General features: G+C 38.0%; 1 protein-coding gene across 2 annotated transcripts in view; it reads right to left on the reverse strand.

The window, feature by feature from the left end:
* Nucleotides 1-11,609: 11,609 nt before the first annotated feature.
* Nucleotides 11,610-22,964, reverse strand: part of LOC133529047 (phosphorylase b kinase gamma catalytic chain, liver/testis isoform) — a 36,868-nt gene continuing 25,513 nt past the window's right edge. The window contains exons 7-12 of one of the 2 annotated variants that reach the window (XM_061866657.1): nt 22,040-22,146; nt 21,262-21,359; nt 18,711-18,794; nt 16,463-16,624; nt 15,489-15,644; nt 11,610-11,862 (exon numbers count right to left, since the gene is read on the reverse strand). In XM_061866657.1, coding sequence (XP_061722641.1) covers nt 15,510-15,644; nt 16,463-16,624; nt 18,711-18,794; nt 21,262-21,359; nt 22,040-22,146 — 586 coding nt within the window. In that variant the 3' untranslated portion in view covers nt 11,610-11,862; nt 15,489-15,509. The remainder of the gene's footprint in view (nt 11,863-15,488; nt 15,645-16,462; nt 16,625-18,710; nt 18,795-21,261; nt 21,360-22,039; nt 22,147-22,964) is intronic. The other variant, XM_061866658.1, reaches the window with a different exon arrangement.

Genomic DNA, 22,964 nt, shown 5'->3' on the forward strand with positions numbered 1-22,964 from the left:
CTACACTTAACTAGCTAGTACCTACTTGAATATATATTAGTTTATGATCATAGTTATAACCAAGTAAGCTAAACAGTCTACATAATTATGTAATTAACGAAAGATGACGACTTCCTGACGGGGCCTATTACGCCTTTCGCCGTCGAAAGTTAGGTATAAATAGGATACTTTTCCCCCAGTTTTTTGGTGCGGAATTTACGCAAGGCCGTTGACCTGTCAAGGCAAAGTGAACCTAAATGCGGAGTGGTAAGGTTCATTTCGGGAAAACGTGGACGAACCTTTTATGAAGTTTGGATCAGGAACAAAATGATCGACGTGACTTCGTAGCGACCGAGCTACTCGTGTAGGTGTAGGCGATAGTTCACCGGTCAATTGTCCGGTCGGTAATGGTAAAACTACTTATTAGAAAAACACATTTTGAAATGAAAGAAAAAAAAAATTGGTATTTAACTAACATACCTGGTATTTTTACTAGCTATTTATCTTGTAATGGATGTATGTATACATTGTACGGGTTAAATTTAACCCACGTCCCGGTTAAAATTTGTATAAGTACATGGTACCTAACTGATGATGGAGCTGGAAGGTGGCTATAGGAACTCTGTAATACAGAAACGTAACCTAATTGTATTTTAGGTTTGTACAGTCAGCGTCAAATACTTTGTAGCAGGTATTCGTACTCCCGTAAAGTTTTTTGTACTTACCTTGATTTATTATTTACTCTGGCGTTTTCCTGTTACGTACCTGCTCTAACTTAACTGTTCCGCTTTTATTTACCTATACACCGTGGGATCATGTAACCCGACAGATTTAAAAAGTTACACATTTTTCTGAAATCGATCTTATTTTAGAGATGGTGACAAATTCTTGCAAAAATTTGTTTCAGTTACTTATAGCTTAGTGAAAAATGCCTTTTTGGCTGCGATTCTGCCACTAAGTGACTGGGTTCAGACATATCTACTGACAGACATTAAAGATTTAAAGGAAACTCGCAAAATGTATCTGTAAATAAATAAATAAACTTATTCGCTGCAATGGTTTTTTTAGCAAGACGTAAAAAGCCATAACGTGTCGTGTGCAGAACACACACACACAAACCCAAGTAGCACAAAACTGCATTATAAGGTGACACAAACTGTTCACGTCGGTAACTTTAGCATTTATATAGAGTTATAATATGACATCCCAACTGCAATAACTGAAAATTAAGCTATCGTCTGTATAATAACGTTATTATGCATCACCACTGCACAACTGTAATGCTGCAAGCGTTAATATGGGAAAACAGTTCTATATTATACAGCTTTTAGCAATTAATGGAACTGAGAGCTGAAATGTGGAACTGTAAGCTGTATTGGCGCATTTTTGTGGGCTTTAACTAAGCTATATTCTGAATAAGACGCCACAAGTGTACCCTTAGACGCTTGCATTTTAAGAAAGAACATGTGAACTACTATATTGCAATCAGTCATTCAGTGATATCAATTAACAATGATATAATGCGCCTGGCTGCATATAGTGGAACTTTAGTAGTGTTAATCAGCTTATTCCATGCAATCCTATAATAACACTTATAAAGCCCCCATGATCGCTTTGGATGAATTCATATACTTCTGAATTACAGCAAACTGCTGGTTATTAGATCACATGTGGCTTGTGAACCCAATTGGAGCTGAATACTTGTACCAGCGTGGGCTATTAATCTGCTAATGTAGTTAAATAAGATCTTATGGACTACATTTTTATCGCCTCATAGTTATTTATTAGTTACTCGCCACCAGCGTGGCGACATTGTGATCTGGAAACAGAAAAGGAAAACTGGCGGAATACGCCGAAAAATTAATAGAGAATTTTTGAAATCCCTAAAACTCATACGGAGAGTTTAGTAGTTCATTGCTAACTGTGCCACTATTTGCGTACAATGCGGCCCACAATTATGCTATACACAAATCTATAACTGATTTGTTTGACACAAGATCTCGCCGTGTCAGCTCTTTGCTGACTTATGTACCTACTACGAGTGGACACTTAGACAGCCCAGTATTAGTCAATGTACCTCGAGTGAACACTGAAATAGCTTCTACCATTTTATCGTGGTTAATACGGTACACATTAGAGATCTGCCATTTTTTTAGATTTCAATGTTATATATTATTCATTTATCCTAATTAAGTCAACGAAAACGACACCGGATTTGTGAAGGAAACCGGATGATTTTATGAGTAACAGCTTATCGTCAATTTATACGAGTATTATGAATAAAAAAGTATCCTTTGTTCATAACATCGACTTATTTAATACTAAAATTTTCAAGTAAACAGTGATATTTTGGGGGCGAGTGTAAAATTTATCTACATTCATATAATATTTGACAATAAAATTTCTTTCCCATTTGAAATTCACACACATGGGAATAAAATCAATGTTGTACTTAGGTACCAAAACTAACGTTTACACCTTCATTGCACCTTCTTTATAAACATCACGTCACGAAATAGTACATGCTAACAATATAAGAAAATAATAAAGGAGTGGAGCAATAAATATTCACAATCGTCCCAATTATGCATTCTCAACTCCTTAGAAGCGTTAAATCAATCCTTTTAAGTACTTTGTGCTGAAAAAAGGTCAACAGGGACTCTATTAATCAGCCATTAAGCTGTAAATAGGTAACACGTGATCCACTAATCAGTCAATGTTCAGCTCTTAGGGTGACTGTTACCTTTAGTAATGCTGATATAATGCTGATATAGTGCAATATTTCCAATTATTCAGCTGACAGCTGATTAATTTGTGCCCAAAATAGAGTTATATCAGCACTTACAGCGCCTCTAACACTCTTATTCAGCTGGTTTATACAGCTAAGGGTTCTGTTCTGGACAATAATTCAGCTACTATACAGCAGGTCTGTGCTACTTGGGAAATGGTTTTTTTGCCGAATTAGACCGAAAATTACAAATAATTTTTTGCTCCTTATTACCTCAGCAATGCGAGGTTAAAATCTGTTGGATTATATGGGCCCCCGGTGTATACTAGTTCCCCCCGCGGGTTGCCCACCTTGTCGTGGTAGAGGAGCTTAGTAGCCGTGGCTTGGTCACCCACGGTGAAGCGAAGAGGCAACCAGGGCCGGCCTGTTTGAGGTGCGGGTTGGCCCGAGGAGGACGCTCCAAGTAGGCTTTGTAAGCCCGCTTGTGACGCGTTGGAGGTGGACCGTCGAGGAAGAGGAGTGTCGGTATTGCGGTGAGCCGTTCTCCCTATCCTCGACGGCCGAGGTGGGATCGCAGGGGAAGAGGCGTGATGATATCACGATGCGCCACTCTTCCTATCCCCTGCGACCTTGGCAGGGCCGTTCCGCTGTAGCGGCGTTGGTGGGGCTGCAGAGGAAGAGGAGTGTCGGTGTAACGGTGTGCCGTTCTCCCTGTCCTCTGCAGCCGAGTTGTGGTTTGCGGCAGAACCATGGACCTCATCTGCCGCCGGGCGCTGGGGAGTTTTCTGGCGCCCGTGGCCTCCTTGTGGCGGGCTCGGGGGGGTCCGCTACACTGCAGGACGGAGGCCGAGGAGGAAGGCGCGTCGAACCATCTGGCGCGCCTAGCGTGAAGGGCCTTCGGGCATTCGCGAAGGAGCCGCTCGCGGGCGGCTGCGGCCGGATGAGTACGCAAGCGTTCCTGTAACCCCACCAATAAGGCGGCGAGGTGGCATATGGGGGGTTTTTAGTGGGTATACCGTCGGCCTCATTAGCCTAGACGGGAGTCCCACATAACCACTCGGGTCACCCCCCGCACCCGGGTGGTATGCGGAATGCATTTTCCCCCTAGAAAAAAAAAAAAAACGGTGTATACTAGTTTTGTCTATTTTTTTTTTACACGTGGAAATACATATATATATTTACTGATTGTGGAATTGAAGTTGGTTTCCTATAAACACCGCCTACCGTTGCGTTGTCTGCGCCTGTCTTCAATAAATTGTTTTTATTTGTACTTTTTCTATTATTGAAGCGTGCATTGGTAATGTAGATATAGGTCTATAGGTACTGGTAGAAAATGCTTTATAGCATTAAATAATAAACCTGTTTGATCATCATCATAACTTAAGAGCTTTGCTCTTATCGGTGGAGTAATCGCCAATTATTTTCTTGTGCCAGTCTTTTAATTTCTTCATGCGACGCATTCGTTTTTATTTTTAGCAATAGAAATATTTAAGAAAAATATAATAAATAAATATTATAGGGACATTCTCACACAAATTGACTAAGTCCCACGGTAAGCTCAAGAATCCTTGTGTTGTGGGCACTCACAACGATATATATATATAATATGCGAATACTTCAATACATAGAAAATATCCATGACTCATGAACAAATACCTGTAATCATCCCACAAATACACGCCCTTACCGGGATTCGAACCCAGGACCATCGGCTTCATAGGCAGGGTCACTACCCACTAGGCCACCCCGGTCGTCCAATGACTCTAGTTAGTCTAGATGCACCGAAGATATCACCTTACAGAGATTTGATATGGCTAAAAGAACCTCCAATAACAAAAAAATATCTACTTAAGGCACGCATCTCAAAAAAAACCCAAAAAAAAAAACAACGGGTTGCACTCCGGGAGTGCCGGCAGAAGTGAAAACTTGAATATTAACGTTGTGCATTTTTGATATTTTGAAATGGTTAGGGAATAATTTTGCACGAATTGCTTTAATTAGCAGTATAAAAGTACTATCATGTATGTGGTAAAATACAATATTTATTTATTGCGCTATCGTACACAAACATGACAATTTATATTAAGTACATTAAAAATTTAACTCTTCAGAACTATTACAATTAGTTAATTGTAACAGTTTTCGATCAGGTCACGTGTTCGTCTTACGAATTTTCAATCTGTCGAATCTGTCGGTAACGTGACCTGTCGCGAGTTTAACATTTTTTTCCCTTCACAAAAAGTGCACAGCGCCGCCAAAGAAGTTTTCACACTTCAAAAATTAAGAAAAAAAAGTTGTTTATCTGTTTTTTTGAGCATTGCGTTGTACAGATGTATAGATCGTGTCATTTACGACGACACGTGGCTTGACTCGTATTGTCGTGTTCTTAACTTATTAAATTATATTCCATCGTATTTTCACGGAAACGTACGAACATGTATTGCTATTTCAGTTAGTCTCCGTACAAAAATTACTGAGGATGACTGAAGTAGCATGACAAATATGAACGTTTCCGAGTAAATGTGATGGAAAACAGTTCTGCACTACATCTGTATGCGAGTGAGACATAGACAATCAGACAAAGAGATATAAAAAGGTTGGAAGCTTTCAAAATGTGGTGTTTCCAGCATTATAAAGGGCACCAGAATGAAATGTACTCATAAAATATAGTAGATAATTTATTAATTTAGAAGCATCTGTGACATAGCAGTTAAATATTCTATTGCTTACTCTTATTGCCTACGTCGCTCGCAGGATCACAGTTTCATCGTGTACTTACTTACGACACTAAATTACTATAACATTGGAGTTCACTTCCAAATTTTAACTAGTTTTACTCGTATATAGCTTTCACAGTGCCAAGCTTGTGGTATTAGCTTGTGTGTTTTCTAACAAGGTTTATTTCCATATAATTATGTATAGATATATACACGGTGTAACACGAGGAACCCGAATGATTTTACTCACGCATTTCTGAGGCCAAAAGAAGGATAAAAAACTATATGAGTTTAGGTCAATTTCGCCAAAAAAAATGTTTGTTTTATGTGTTCTGAAAATAAATTGAATTTTTGTTTTTTTTTAATGTATTTGTACATAAAAATCTAATTTTATTAGTATACCTGTCATTTAAAATGAATTTATCCTTTTTTTTCGTATAACATAGTTTTTGCAGTGTTATTTGTGACTTTTTTACATCTATTAATGTGGATATTTAATGGCTCCTCTACATGATGGGCTGATGGCCCAGCGTAGGCCAGTCCTAGGGACGCATTTATGCGTTAGAGGGAGCAAGTGATATTGCTATCTCTTTCCACTGCATAGCTGCGTCCCTTAGACTGGCGTACGATGGGCCATCGTGTAGAGGAGTCCTAAAACACGTCCCATAGTAGCAACATGGCCATCAAAAAGGCGTTTATCTCTAAGTAACAATAAAAATCAAATTAGTAAAACTGAAACTAGGCGAATTCCAGAAAACTTTTATAGGAAATTTTATTCTTTAAATACGATATCATGCGGTGTATTCCTGACACTATTCAAATCTTTTGGGTCCTCGCGGAACACCGTGTATAAGTAGCAATAGAAAGGGAATGTAGATGAGAAACCAGTAGCTGGGGGTATTCAGATTTCTTTTTAAAATACCTTCTTTTTTTAATTAAGAGCTTTTGGGTTATTTCGACTCATTTCTGTTCTGAGCCATGTTTTGTGATAACGTTGTGCGAGTTTAATATTCCTAAATATGTAGTGACCGAAAATTCTACTTATTTGTATGTACATTTTTTCATATAGTGTGTATTTTTGATATAACCGCAAACTTAAACTAGGCGTAGGTTTTAGTGCTATAAAACAATTTAGAACTTTAACTAGTTAGTTAGTGCTTCTGGGCATTTTCCGCAAATCGACATCTATTGTGTCTATTTTGCGTGAAATACAGGTAGCGCTACTCTAACCACCCCAGCTACTGACCTTTAACTACCAGAGGCCAGAGCATACTAGTAAATAATTTTTGAAAATATTTCGAGCGGCACTGTACCTACTTTGTACATCATGGTCACTTTAAAGTAGTGATACATTGCTTGCTGAATTATTTTATATACACCGTGTTTTTTTTTGATTTGCGTTAATTTCGAGGGTGCATTCCTGAGCTTAAATTAAGTAACTTTCTCAAAGACACCGTGATTCTAATTAACTCTAAATTCTAATTTCGGAGATAATCAATCATTAATTTTTATCTTATAAGGCCCTTACGAGCGTGTACACTTGCCTTAGGGCCTGTTTACTTAGTTAGATTAGTGTTTAGTGCGAGTTCATACATTTGCTACTAAACGTAAGTACTATCTCGGACGATGGACGTTCGAAATGACATTGATATGTCACAGTTTTCAATCGTTTGGTTGAGTTAAATGTAATGCCCGTGTTACAACAACGCTATATGCAACATTTAGTTACTTTTTATAACAATAAAATTAGTAAAAAAAAAATTATTTTTTTTTGAAAACTAACTATGCCATTTAGTTTCCTTAAACGTACTTACCGATACCCCGAAGTTAACGAAATTCAATCAAAACACGGTGTAGACAGATAAAAGTCGACCATTTTTTATAAACACTATATGTGTTCATTAAAGCCTAAACTAAGCTTTGATTATGCGGTCGTATCAAATACACGCTGTATTTTAATGTTAGTACAGTCACGTCGTGCCGAAAATATGTATACTTGACCATATTGCCCAGTTAGTGTATACATATTTTTGGCACTTTGTCGGTATCGATATTTTCAGACTTGACCGTACAATATAGTATTGAGCAGTTTAATGTCTTGTGTTTAATGTATGCAGCTGTAGGTTGAAATAAAAATAAATACAAAACATATGTCTTTTGTTTCATTTGTATTATCCACGGAAATATTGCTTTTATTTACAATATATTGATAATGTACGGTCACAGACTTTAATAGTTGAGCCATCTACAGTTAAGCTAATTTGGCTGTCAATACTAAATAAATAAATATTATAGGACATTATTACACAAATTGACTAAGTCCCACAGTAAGCTCAATAAGGCTTGTGTTGAGTACGACAACGATATATATAATATATGAATGACTCAGGAACAAATATCTATGCTAATCACACGAATAAATGCCCTTACCAGGATTTGAACCCGGGACCATCGGCTTTATAGGCAAGGTCACTACCCACGAGGCCAGAGCGGTCGTCAAACTACTAATGCTATGACATCCCCAATGTAAACCCTAAACGGCTCAACCATTTAAGCCCGTGGCCATACACTTGCACCATTAAAACATTGTACATTTCCGAAGTATTTAATATATAAATAAATACATATATTTATTGCGACTAAGTGTCATAAGAATTTCAATAGGGACCGTGCGCGTTGGAGGGTCTGCCATCTTGTGGCCTGAATCGGAACAATAAACGTTTACATTTACACGTCACGTGTTTTCTTGTGCATAGTAGGTTCTGCCATCTTGTGGGCTACATCGGAACAATAAACATCACATTTACGCCTCGCGCCAAATACTGACGGCTCCTGTGCTGCCTCCTACAGTTCATGCACGCTCCCTATAATGATAAACATTTTAAAATCGATATATCACACAACTTCACTACTGGGTAGTAACTTACCCCCTTATTCATAAACGTCTACTAAAGTTGACGAGCCGCTAATAATCGTTTGTCCCTTTCCATCAAACCAATACGTCGGAAAGGGACAAACGATTATTAGCGGCTTGTCAACTTTAGTAGACGTTTATGAATAAAGGGGGGTTAATGTTTAAGACATAAATAACTCTACGTACATTAGAGAAATATACAAAATAAAGATAGAGGTCGTGATTTCGAATCCCGGTAAGGGCATTTATTTGTGTGAATATCACAAATTATCTCCCCGAGTTATATATGTTTTTTAGACGTATTTAAGTATGTATACATTGATTTAATTATGTAAACTTCAGCCTCAAAACCGAAATTTTTGCAGCCCGCTGTACTTGTAGGATATTTTTCACAATATAGAAATATAAATATCATGATAGATATGATAATGTAGTTTCTTCCAAGTTTTGATGCACCAGGGATAAAAAGGCACCGAAAATACTTATTCTCATCATTTTTTCATGCGTCCCATCGCCATCAGATATATAGGAGCGGCCAAAGTGGTCAAAATATCTGAACATGTATTTTAACGCTTTGGTAATAGCCTCCTAAGGCCCATGCAGCCATACAAATGAGAAATCCAAAATTTAAACCTGAATCTTTGAGCAGGGAATACAGTTGATTTTATTTTCTTTGAAAACTGAACAAAACAAAAAAAAATGCAACTCTGTTCCAATTTAATATGATTTATATTTCATCGAAGTGAATAAATCCTATAGGTAGGACCTTGGGCCTTAAGAGGATAGAATAGAATAGACAAGCTTTTTCAAATATTTGTGAATGTGTGTTAATTTTTGTAATGTTTGACATTTTAATATCTAATAAATGTACTCACGACCTTCATGTATCTTAAGGTATTGCATATTTACTTATTTTTTTTATGTAAGTTTTTATACCATTTTGCAATTATAAAGCAAAATTAAATTCTGATTACCTTGGCCGCTTCTAAGTACGATCAAGTCTAAAAAATATAGATATGGACGACAAAGTACCGAAAATATGTATACACTTTAATATGGGCTGTAAGGTTGTGTATACATATTTTTGGGACTTTGTTCTTATCGATATTTTCAGACGTGATCTGATGCCGAATGTACCATTCGCACAGTTAACTGACAATACGTAAATCTTATTATAATACGTAAGATCTACCAGTGGTCACAAAAGTCTGTCCAGGGCGTAGCCAGCCAGTGAACTGGGGGGGGGGCAAGTTGATATCGCCGGAGGCCTGGGGGGGAGGGGCAGGCGACGCAGAGGGGCATACATTGTGTGTAAAATTGGAGTTCTAGGGAGCCCCCCCTACCTGTATCTGCCAACGCCCATGGAGTCTATTACTAGGAATACATAGTTGCCAAATATTACATAAATGTATTTTAAAACCAAGACTGGCGTAATGCCATAGTCTTTTTTGCACGCTAAACATTATATTAGGTAATCTCAGATACCTAATTTAAAATTATATAACGCAATGCCAATGGCAAGAACTTACTCTATAACAATTACAAAAACACGCAAACTATACATTAAATAAACTTATGACTAATCAAAAGGAAATTAGACGATAATACTAGATTATTTCTAGGTAGGTACAGTACATGGATTTGTGGACCTTATATATAGTGAGAAACAATGTTTAACCTACCTACTTTCTATTCTATTTTAAATCTTTGATCATCTTAGATTATGGAAGAAGGAATACTAAGACGCATTTAATCGTGGGAAATATTGTACGTAAAACGGCTCAACAATTGAAGTCCACCTGCAACTTTGAAACTTACCCCCTTATTCATAAACGTCTGCTAAAGTTGACAAGAAGCTAATAATCGTTTGTCCCTTTCCATCATAGCAATACGTCGGAAAGGGACAAATGATTATTAGCGGCTTGTCAACTTTAGTAGACGTTTATGAATAAGGGGGTTAAGGTATTGACCAGGGGCGTAGCTACCGCCGTATCTGCCGTATCAATTATACGGGGCCCCCAACGTGCGTTTTTGTGGGAAATCTTTACCCTTCCTAAGGGCCCCCAAACAAATTTTTATACGGGGCCCCGCCAAGGCACGCTACGCCACTGGTATTGACACTGTCCCCTTCTGTAAAACATAAGCGCTTGACAATATTTTCACCGCATAAGGGCTTGTGCACAAATCACGCGAGGTTATTTCGGCTACATTTTAACCCCCTCCCCTCACCGTTGGTGATATTTGGTGAGGTTCTTGGCTACCTGCCTCCTCCCCCACATAACCTCACGTGCATTTTTATTAATTTTTTTCATAAGACCAAATTTTAAGATACATAGTATTTTATATAGTAAATGTTTTCTTAGTTTCGTTCACTGTACAAAAATACACGTGAGGTCTCCTTCTTCCCCCTCCCCCAAAGTGATCTGTCGTGATTTTTTCTAACCCCCCCCCCCCCCCCTCTATCGAACCTCACGTGATTTACGCACAAGCCCTAACGTATGGGACTATACATGGCTATCTACTTTAGCTCTCAAAATTGGGACAACAATATTTCGCACTACTTAACGTATTTTAGTATTCCTTTGCGTGTCAAGATATGAAACTGGGAGTGTTTTATCATCCAAATGAAATAATGTGAACTACAATCAAAGAAGACAATTTAAAATGAACAAATCTCAATAAACTACATTTAATAACTAGTTCTGAACAATACGGCGATACAATTGAACTAGGTTGGGGTAAACTACCCAATGATTGTCACTATAACGTACTTATTCGTAATAACCGCCTAGTTTTGTAGGAAAACCTTGATGTAAATGTTATCTGAAGCAATTGGCTACTTGACAGTTTTTTGTAAATAATGTCAATCGATCTTTGATCAAATGTCTATATAGGATTCATGGCATTTAAGCAACACAAAGGTCAGAAATGAGAGTTAAAGTCTGACGCTCGCTGATCGCGATTGAAACGCCTGTGCCAAAATGATATTGTAATGTGACGTCACATTACAATTACAATTAGTCTGTCCTAAATGTATGGAAGGTCAAGAAAATTGCTATTTTGCCCTGTAATATAGCGTTCATGTATACAATAGTTGTCATACAATTTATTTTTCAATATAATGTAAGGAATCGAATGGTATTATTTTCTTTTTGAAAGAATTTTTTTTTGATACTTCGGAGCTTTGTATTTTTTTTTAATAGTCTCAATGTTTTTTTAAATGACTATGATGGCTCATTTTCTATCCCTTTAACTCAATTTTTTTATAATATTCAACATTGTGTCAAGTACCCAATTAGCTAAACCCATAGCTCTATCACGGAGTCGAATGGACCCCGTATCGCAGTGCGCGTGTTAAAATAAGGTTTTATAACCTATATAAAAGTGCCAATCATAGGTGGAGCCGATAAAAGGGTAGTTTATCCTCTGTGGCGTACCTACAATGTGCGGTGTACTACGTCGTGCACTCGGCCTGCGGATCGGCGGGAAGTGACTATCCCTTTACCCTGGTATGTTTACAAATCCTGAAAAAAAAAAACAATACATAAAGGTAAGTTTCTATTTAATCAAAGTATTAGTTAAAAATAGACATCGGCAACTGTTAAAAGTCTCCAAAAGAGAGGTAGGTATAGGCACTGTGAATGTCATCTCGCTCTGTGTGGTAGGGCACAGCACAGCGGATGTCATTCCAGATCTAGAGCAGAGCCCAACTGGGGAAGTAGAAGGTGGAGGACCTTATAGAAAACCGCAGACAAATAACAGCGGAGCGGTTTTTCTCAAATATACCGGTAGAAACAACAAAGTCTCTTAATTCATCGCCAGACGTCGCTGAAGAAATTTTGAAGACAAATGTGGCGGAATGTACAGAAATTTTCAAATTTTCGTATGTCACTCCGAACATAGTTCTTAAGACTTTTAGGTCATTAAATATAAAGAAAACAGAAGACCTATGGGGTCTGTCAGTCAAAGTATTACATTCCATTATTGAATCGATTGCACCATACTTAGCTGAGATTTTCAACAGATGCATTGATGCTGGAATTTTTCCAGATATTATGAAACATAGCAAAATTATCCCGTTGTTTAAATCAGGAACAAGAACCGACTCCACAAACTTTAGACCTATTTCAATACTACCGGCATTAAGCAAAGTGTTCGAGAAACTTATTCTAAATCAACTATAGTCACATTTCAACAGAAATAAACTGCTTGATAGCAATCAATTTGGTTTTACCAGAGGTCGATCAACTACTGACGCCGGTGTGGTACTTCTAAAACACATCTTTGACGCTTGGGAAAAAGCTCAAGATGCTATTGGAATTTTCTGTGATCTGTCGAAGGCATTTGATTGCGTTGATCACGAAAATTTAAAGAGAAAATTAAGCCACTATGGGATAAAAACTAGTGCCCTTGACCTTGTCTCATCGTACCTTTCGAATAGAACTCAGCGAGTAGTTATTAATGGAACTCAATCGGCTGGGTCCCCGGTAGCCCTCGGAGTGCCGCAAGGTTCAATTCTTGGTCCCTTCCTGTTTTTGGTATACATCAATGACCTACCAAAAGTTGTGCAAGAAAGACATGATATAGTGTTGTTTGCAGATGACACTTCCCTTATATTTAAAGTGAACAGAAAGGAAAATAGATTCGAGAGCATTAATGACGCGCTATCTACCGTATTAAACTGGTTTACGGCAAACAATTTGCTTTTGAACGCAAAGAAAACCAAATGCATCAAATTTACGCTACCTAACGTCAAGCAGGTAAATAACAGCAAGATTAAAATAAAAGGTGATACGCTGGAATTTGAAGATCGAACTGTTTTCCTGGGAGTCACTTTAGACTCAAAACTGCAATGGCATGCACATATAGCCACTTTAGCCGGCAAACTTAGTTCAGCAGCCTATGCAGTGAGGAGAATCAGACAGCTAACAAACGTAGAGACGGCCAGGCTGGTATACTTTAGTTACTTCCATAGTGTTATGTCGTATGGAATTCTGTTGTGGGGAAAAGCGGCAGACATTCAGACAATATTTGTACTGCAAAAGCGAGCTGTACGTTCAATCTATGGACTGGGCGCTCGAGTATCCCTAAGAGAGAAATTTAAAGATGCAAGCATTCTTACCGTTGCATCTCAATACATACTTGAGAATATTATGTATGTTCGGAAAAACATTAACGAATTCAAGCTTAACAGTGATATCCATAACTATAACACTAGAAACAAGCATAAACTTGCTGTGCCCGCCCACCGCCTCCGTAAGGTTAGTACGTCTTTCGTCGGGAACTGTACACGTTTTTATAACAAAGTTCCAACTGATATAGTGAATTTGCCTCTTAACAAATTTAAGTCACACGTTAAGAGCTCTTTGTTAAGTAAGGCGTATTATGCTGTGAATGATTTCATAGATGATAAGGATGCCTTTAAGCCAGTAGCTTGATCTTGATAGTATGATAAAAATGTCAGTAATAGTGTTTTCGTTTTCTTCCTGTGAAATAACCATACTAGCGTCCAGTAGAACTGACACAAGAGAACATCATGTTCTCGTTTGATTGTATTATTTTAGTTTTGGACACTTAGAGACCTTATACACCTCTAAGATTTTATTTTATTTTATTTTAAATTTCATTTTATTTTAATACCTATTTTAATGATTTGGACACTTAGAGACCTGTACATCTCTAAGTCAATTTAAATTTATAATTTAGTTTTATAGGTAGGCACTCCTTATGAATAATATGTAGTCGCGTTTATGTGGCGCTATGCCGTCTTTAATGTAACTTACAAGCACAAATGTTGTATCTCACAATTTTTTTTATTATATTTATATTAATACAACCCGGCAGCTTGAACATGTCATGCTCGCTTAAAAGTCTTTACTTACGGTGGCGTCGTTGATCGGGTCGCCACTTTCCCGAATGAAGGTTGAGGGAGGCGATGGCTGAGATACACGTCATACTCGTGAACGGGTGCTGTTTGTGGAGACCGGTCTGTTTAAGCTTACACGGGGTACAGGTTATGTTAAAGTATGTAACTTTACTTTTGAGTGACATTAACGTGAGACACTTCATTCGGTCCTTGTCTGTTTTATTTTTTTTGTCTTTTAATTATTTATATAAGAATTCAAGCCTTGGCGACCCTCTACATCTCTAAGGATAATTTAATATATATTTTTATATTTTATCTCTGACACTTAGAGACTTATACATCTCTAAAGAATTTTAGTATTTTATGGTTTTATTTTTTTATCATAGTTTTTTTTGTGTAATTTGACATTTAGAGACAGTATACATCTCTAATAAAGTATTTATTATTTCATAGATTCGATATTTGTAATTGTTTTTTTTTTTTAAATTTATTGTTTGTAAAAATGGACATGTAAAAGTGCCCCTGTGGCCTATTTGCTGAATAAATGTTTGATATTTGATATTTGAACATTAGACCCTACTCATAGTGTTGTGTTCCTGTCGGTGAGTGAGGTTGCCAGAGCTCAACGAGGGGGCGGATTGTTAGGTTCGACAACGCGCCTGTAACACCTTTGGAGTTGCAGGCGTCCATAGGTTACAAAGACAGCTTACCATTAGGCGAGTCGTATGCGAGTTTGTCACCGATGTAGTATTAAAAAAAAACCGACAATGTTCACGATGACACGCCGCGCATGATAGGTGTGTGGTTTATCTCAGTCTCGGACACAATCTAAAACAGGGGTCTCAAAACTTGCCCCCAGTACAGCCACCTCCCCTTCCTTTTCGCAGATCAGATTGTATTGCTCACCCGCAGGTCATAGTTTGAAGGCTGATCAAAAAACTTCTTTTTTTAGTAGATTTTTTCCGGTTCTGACCCTCGCCCTTCTTAACCCAGAACTGTGTATCTACAATGCTAGAGGATTTTCATAATTATATACCAGAGTGTGACCGTGGGGTATTAAAATAATTATCACATAAAACGTCATCATCAAACAGGAAGTTTAATGGAAAATACTCGCACTTAAGGATGACACAGTGCAATGGGTAAAGTCACAGGCCTAAGGGCAAAGACATAACTCTATGGGCAGACGTAGACACATGGGCAAAGTGGCAGCCCTTTGGGCAAAGACACTTGACATTACTCTATAATTATTTATTATAAGTACCTAATATAAATAAAACATACCTGTCAGCACTCCAGCCCTCGCTATCGGCTGAGGTTGCTGACGTACAGACTCTTGAGCTCGGTCTTGGGCATGTTCTCGAACAGCGCGGCGCGGTTCTGGCCCTCGCCCTTCTTGACCCAGTGCCCGTACACTCGGAAGGCGCAGCCGTCTATCACCTGGAACATAAACATATTATTTAGAACAATATATGTCTGAACAATATATGGTGGCCTAGCGGTAAGAGCGTGCGACTTGCAATCCGGAGATCGCGGGTTCAGACCCCTGCTCGTACCGATGAGTTTTTAGGAACTTATGTACGAAATATCATTTGATATTTATCAGTCGCTTTTCGGTGAAGGGAAACATCGTGAGGAAACCGGACTATTCCCAATAAGGCCTAGTTTACCCTCTGGGTTGGAAGGTAAGATGGCAGTCGCTTTCGTAAAAACTAGTGCCTACGCCAAATCTTGGGATTAGTTGTCAAGAGGACCCCAGTCTCCCATAAGTCGTGGCAAAATGCCGGGACAACGCAAGGAAGAAGATATGTCTGAATGAAAAAAAAAAAAACATTTTTATATGGATTCTGTCTGAAATAAACATTTTTTTTAAACACTTATTTGTAGCCACCGAGTTCTAATATCTTCTGACTTTATATGTTGCAGTTTGTTAGTTAGTTACTTATAATTGGAGTTAAAATAAGTGAATTAGTAAACTATTGAAATCTAAATGGTTTCTTCATACGGTTTACAAATGAGGTCTTGTGAGATCACAGTCTTCGCAGGCGTATGGCTTTCTTTATTGTCTAACACAACCGTCCTAATTACAATACCTACTATCCTTCAACAACTCCCCGAGAACAGCATGTAATGAATGAATTATATTTATTTCAGATTCATAAAATCTGGCAATGTTACTGTTAAGGGCAGCATGTTGAAACGGCGCGGGCGGCGGTGTCTGCAGTGTTCGCAGGCATATAGCTTTCTCCAGTACCCACCTTCCTCAACGCGCGCATGGTGTAAGGGTCCCCCAGAGCCGCGTGCAACGAGACGGCGCGGGCAGCTGTGTGTGGCAGTCTCCGCAGGCGCACGGCAGCGCGGACCGCCATCAGACCCATACGTAGCTTGGCTCGCGCGTTGAAGCTGCCCTGCTTTTTCGCCTATAAATTGACAAGGATGGAATAAGTCGTCGGTACAATGTTTGCGTTGCGAAGACTAAGGTCCAGTTGCACCAACCACAAGATTCCGATTTTTATTCCGTTCCGTAACGGAATGGAAGAAACGGAATATATATGGAAACTTTGGAACTCGTTTTTGGCCCATCAACGCCAATAATCTATGAAACTTCCCGACAGACAGTTTGGTGCAAGGGACCTCAAAATGTTTAATCCCAGAAGACATGCTATGCTAATGGCGACCGGTCTGGCCAAGTGGATAGTGCCCTGCCTATGAAGGCGATGGTTCCGCGTTCGAATCCCGGTATTTATTTGTGTGATGAACACAGGTATTTGTTCCTGAGTCATGGATGTTTTATATGTATATAAGTATGCATTTATCTATATACGTATGTATATCGTCGCGTAGTACCCATAGTACAAGCTTTACTTAGTTTGGGGCTAGATCGATTTGTGTACAATGGTCCCCAAATAATAATTATTTGTTAAAAAAAAAAATATTTTGCACATGTTCACTAGCTGTTGTCTTACGACATCCTTATCTGGGGTAACTCCAAGAATACCAATAGCCTAAAATTAGGACGATAAGCTCGAAGAATTGCGTCCATTGACTCGCCTGTTCCTATCTCTCTCGCAAGCGCGTAATTATATTGCTCTCCCGCTTATAATTCGGAGATCAATGCGATTATGCAAGCGGGACATCATGCGATAGAGATAGAAACAACTCTGCCTACCGGTGCCTATAGTTCATAGGGAATGGGGAGAGAATTATTTTCAAATAAAAACGATCAATACTACGAGTATCATATCATGCATGACCATGCTGTACACAAACATGCAGCATGCACATTATTTACAAGAAAGTAAAAAGCGTGATTCTTGTGTTTTCAATCTTACTTACCTTCAGTTCTAATCAGTGTAATTATGTAAATTGCAATCATTAACACAATGTAATGACAGTGCTATCATATCACTGTGCAAGTGTGTGTTCCTCCTAGTGCTATGTGTTTTATGCAAATTCTGTTTAGTGTAAAAACTCAAAAGTAGTAGTAATTGAGTTAGTTGTTAGATGACTTTTCCATATTAATTTGAGTTTGGAATACGATATTAATACACCTAAGTAAATTAACATTTAACTAACTTAACAGTTATCGCGAAGTTTAAAATGCTGTAAGAGTAAAGTTCGAAAATATGAAGGTTTTCGAATGTTACTCAAAGCCCCGTAGGTTCGTGTTCTTCTCTATCTCTCACTGAACGTAAGCGTGAGCGAGACGGATGTGTGTGCTCGGAACCGCGGATCTCATGTAAAGTCTCACAGAAATAAGTTATCAATGAGTTCCCTCAAAAATAAAATTTTACACATTTTAGAAGCAATTTACATATTAGTTTTTGTGCATAAATGTAAAAAAATCAGGATTGGAATCGATGAAGTCACTAAAGAAAATTCTCAAGATTGCTAATTAAATTTTTGACAAGCGTATTGTGGTCTAAAAAAATATTATTAACAATAATGTAATAAGTTCCGAATATAACATAAAACAACATGGTATATTATAAGTTAGGAATAGGAGACTAGGACTCCATTCAGTACGTTGTGTTGAATCAATTGTTGTTTTGCATAGATAATATAAATTCCTCAATTGAATAATTAGCATGTTCTAGAAGTAATGATTTCAGCTTTTTGTTGAATGCTGTGTCACTTTTTGATTTCTTTATGTCAGTCGGTGAGTTATAAAGTGTTGGTCCCATGATAACTGATTACCAGTTCGCCGGACGATATCGACCTGTCAGATGACTGACAGGCCGATATCGTCCGGCTAACGGCCCGGCCACGACTTCGCACGGCGGCGGCAGCGGCGAGCGGCGGCCATAAGTGGAAACGAAAGGTCCGATCGCTGTGTCTCGCTCCAACCTATGCTCGCCTCTCGCCGCTGCCGCCGCGCGATGTCGTGGCCGGGGCGTAACTGGTAATCAGTCGGCCCCTTTAGACTTCATCCTACAATCCAGATATCTTAATTTTAACTGTATCAATATGTGTAGTGTTAGGTGTATGACCAAACAACACAATTACCATGGTGATGAGTTCGATCCTGGACATCCGGCGGCTGGTGCTCGAGAGCGACTTCTTGAGCGGCGTCATGTCCTGGTCCCAGAGCTAACCGAAGAATACATGTAGTGTGCATTAACATGTAGCTTACCTATATGCAGTGGCAGATTTGCAGTGTTGGCCGCCCTAGACCCTTTCCAATTTGGTTTTCACAACTGACTTCACCTAGTTCGTTTTTTTTGCATTAGAAAAAAAGGTCAACAATCTTTTAAAAATCAGACACTGTTTCCAAAGAGAATTTGAAATCGAGGTGTATTGCCAAAATAGAACTTGATAGCCACGTAAATTTAATGCCATCTTTCGACACATGATTAAAACTTTTAGAACGCCATTTGACTTTGATCCTTATTCTTTCACTGATATGTGTTACATTTGTTATATATCAAAAAGTTGCGCCATCTTACCGGGCACAGCCTAAAGGTTATGGCGCCATTGCTCGAAACGATGCTTCCATACCTTTGGCCTTTGATCTATTAGATGGTGTCACTTTTTGATATGAAAGAAATTTAGTACATATCAATAAAATAATAAGGATCAAAGTCAAATGGCGTTCTAAAAGTTCTAGTCATGTGTCGAAAGATGGCAGTAAATGTACTGTGGCTACAAAGTTTTCTTTGACAATAAACCTCAATTTCAAATTATATTTGCTATTGTTTATAAAAGCAAAATAATGTAAATTATCGTATATGATTTATAAATCTTACATTTTTGCCGTGACTTATTATTCAAAAGTGTTATTCAATAAAAAGGCACATCAACCTACCTTCTTTCTAATTCTAAAAAAACGGACTATAATATCTGGCCTCCCTGGACCCGGGTCTACTAGATCTTTAGGGCAAATCCGCCACTGCTTTGTATGAGAGTTATGCGTTCCTAGTTCTAGGGTATCGTTGATAGTTGTATTTTGAATTATTCCGGTTTCGGCCCTTGATTGTTCACATCTTTGGTATAAGCAGATTCTTGTTTTGAAACAATATTTAGGCCCTAAAATAAGAATGTGCCGAAACAAAAACGTGCCGAAGGCCGAAATATGATTGTGTCGAATCAAGAATAGGCCGAAAAATAATAGGACGAAACAAGAATGTGTCAAAAGATCATTTCCAATATAGGAATAATCTAAATTAATAAATTTACTTCTAATGTGTATATTAACTTTTTCTTGACATCTGCTGCTAAGGTTACGCCTCCTGGGTCACTCTTTAGTGTCTAACCCCCTTATTCATAAACGTCTACTAAAGTTGACAAGCCGCTAATAATCGTTTGTCCCTTTCCGACGTATTGGTATGAGGGAAAGGGACAAAAGATTATTAGCGGCTTGTCAACTTTAGTAGACGTTTATGAATAAGGGGGTTTGTGTATAATGAAATAATATATAAATATGAAAGAAATTGAAATAGGAACGCATAATACCACAATAACTAAAAAGTGCTGCTAAGCAAAGAAGTGCATAGTGCATACACAGTAAGAGTACGTATGTCGGTTTAGGTAAGCGAAAGAAAAATACTTAGATGCAGTCAGAATTAAAATAATAAAATAAAAAAGATCTTGCAAAGCTGACTAACAATACTATGAACATTTTGTTTTTAGCTATTTTTAAGGATGTTTTAAATACTGAAGTTTGTACAATAGGCATCAATAATAGCGCATAGAAGTATCTGCAACTCTCTAATAAACTATATTTTGTAAACGCAGAGTCTTATATGTTAAAAAAATATAGTTAGTATGGGCAGAGAGAATGGCTTTTTCTGATCGTCCGTTAAAAGTATGTACCTAATACCATTTCATTACATTATAGCCAACGTTATACTAGAGTTGTTGTATTGTTGTAACAATAAAAAGAGGGATAGATATTATTATTTTTTACACTACCCTTACTGAAAAAAGTTGTCTGCCACACTGTCTGTCACTGTCTGTCATTTCATTTCATTCTATACACGGTGTTTTTTAAGTACGTCTATATCAAGGGTTGCCTGAGCTTAAATTAAGTAACTTTCTCAAGGGAACCGGTATTCTATTTAACTCCATTTTGAAGATAATGATTATTTTTTATCCGATAATATATATACACTTGCCTTAGGACCTGCTTACATATTGATTAGTATTTGGTATGAATTTATACATTTGCTACTAAATGCAAGTACTATCTTACCTTACGATCCATATTCGAAATGTCATTCATATATCATAGTTTTTCAATTGTTTGGTAACTTTAAATATAATGTCCAACACTATTAATTACTTTTTACGAAAAAATAATACTATGCCATTCCTTAACTTTTACTTTAGCAGCATCACAAAACAATACTGGTCTCCAGAACCAGAACATATTCTGTTGAATTGAACTTTAGTATTGAACACCTATTTATTACGATTTATTTGTTTAAAAAATTGGTCACAGTAATGAGTACAGTCATGTATACTTTGTATCATAAGAAAAACGTATTTACAGTTTGCTTCATCCGCTACTATTGATGCTGAAGGTACCAGGGTAACATGACATAGTAGGAGTTCTTACCACTGTGTTGAAGAAGGGATGGCTGAGGGCGTCTTCTATGGGCAGCCTTTGGCTGGGCTCTACTACTAATAGCCTCCTGATAAGGTCTTTAGGGTCATCTGAAAACATCAGAAAGTTATGTAAATCTATAATAGAAGCAGGTCACAAGTGTCAGTAAGGGCGGTGCGTACATATATTATTACAATACATACACCGATTTTTGTACAATCTCTTCAAGAGGCAAATTCACGAAAGAACGATACAGGTTCACGGTAGGCCCTCTGGACCGGGACAACATTTCCAGCCCACTATAGCTTCTTGGAACTTATGAAATCGAGAATGAATAGACATCTTAGATAAGCATGCTTCAGCCTAGACCGCATCGGCAGTTACCATCAGGTGAGATTGTGGACAGTTGCTTTTCTTAAAAAAAATATAAAAAAAAGTTTTTTTATAATAGTACCCGATATGCCAGCCTACTCGGGGCTCCTGAATGAGTACTTCCCCTCCATGATGTTCTGCAGCATCACCATAAGCTGTGCAAGAACGGCGGGTAGCCCACAAACCAGACAGTAGCAGCAACTTGGGACACAATGACCAAGCAAGAGTCGTAGACTAAGTCCGACCTGAGCTACAGCCAAAATCTTCGTTCTCTGGTTTGTGTATTAGCATCTCTATCGAATCTTCGAGGCAAAGAGACATACGAAGGTTCATTACGGCAAATAGATGAAATAAAGGTCGAAGATGTTCGTGGTAGGCCATCTGGCCCGGGACAACATAAGTTTTTTTATAATAGTACCTGATATATCAGCCCACTCGGGGCTGGTGAAGGAGTACTTCCCCTCCATGATGTTTCGCAGCATCACCATCTGCTTCCGGTGCCAGAACGGCGGGCAGCCCACTAGTCTGGGATTTAAAGTTTCTAGTTATTCATGAACCATGATAACCTAGTAAATGTAGAACTGATCTCTGGCAGTAAAACCTAGTTAAGAAGATTCTTAAGGGACCACGCCAAATGTCCAAACGCGTCTGTTCGGCTCATTTCCCTAAAGTATATTTCCTACAGAATACTTGGCATTTAGCTTATGTAGCTAAGGATAAAGATAGAAGGGGAAGCAACTTTTCAAGTGCTTTTCCCCGTTTCTGTGTCCCATTTTCCAGATATTCATTATTTTTAGAAAAATGTCTAAAGTTATATTAAAACTATCAATTAACAAAATATTTCCCATTATATATTCTACAATAATTGCCTTTAAAGTATGTTGCTAGGTATTATACTTTTCGAATAATGTGTAACCCAAAATATTTTTCTACCATGCGGTACGACGCTGTACGGGCAGTATGGGCGTCGTGGGACATAGGCTTAGCAACAATAGTTTTATTTGTCAAGGGAAGTACTGTAAATCAACATTAAGCGTTCTTTTAAAGTCATAGACAGTCCATAGCGTGTCTCTTAACATATAAAGCTTTTCTTGCTTGGTTTAGTTTACTCATCTTGCCCATACTATGACGTATTGCAGAATAAAATCCCTCGACAAAAGTCGCCCCTCGCATAATTTGAAAACTGTAATTCCTAGCAATATACTTCAAAGTTCAAAGGCAACTACTGTAAAGAATTTAATAAAGAATATATTGAATAAAACACCATTTTTTACCTATGATTATGAAAGGACATGCGTCATTTATACATACATATATACATATAATCACGCCTATTTCCCGAA

This window comes from Cydia pomonella, chromosome 20, assembly GCF_033807575.1.
Source record: "Cydia pomonella isolate Wapato2018A chromosome 20, ilCydPomo1, whole genome shotgun sequence".
NCBI classification, from domain to species: domain Eukaryota; kingdom Metazoa; phylum Arthropoda; class Insecta; order Lepidoptera; family Tortricidae; genus Cydia; species Cydia pomonella.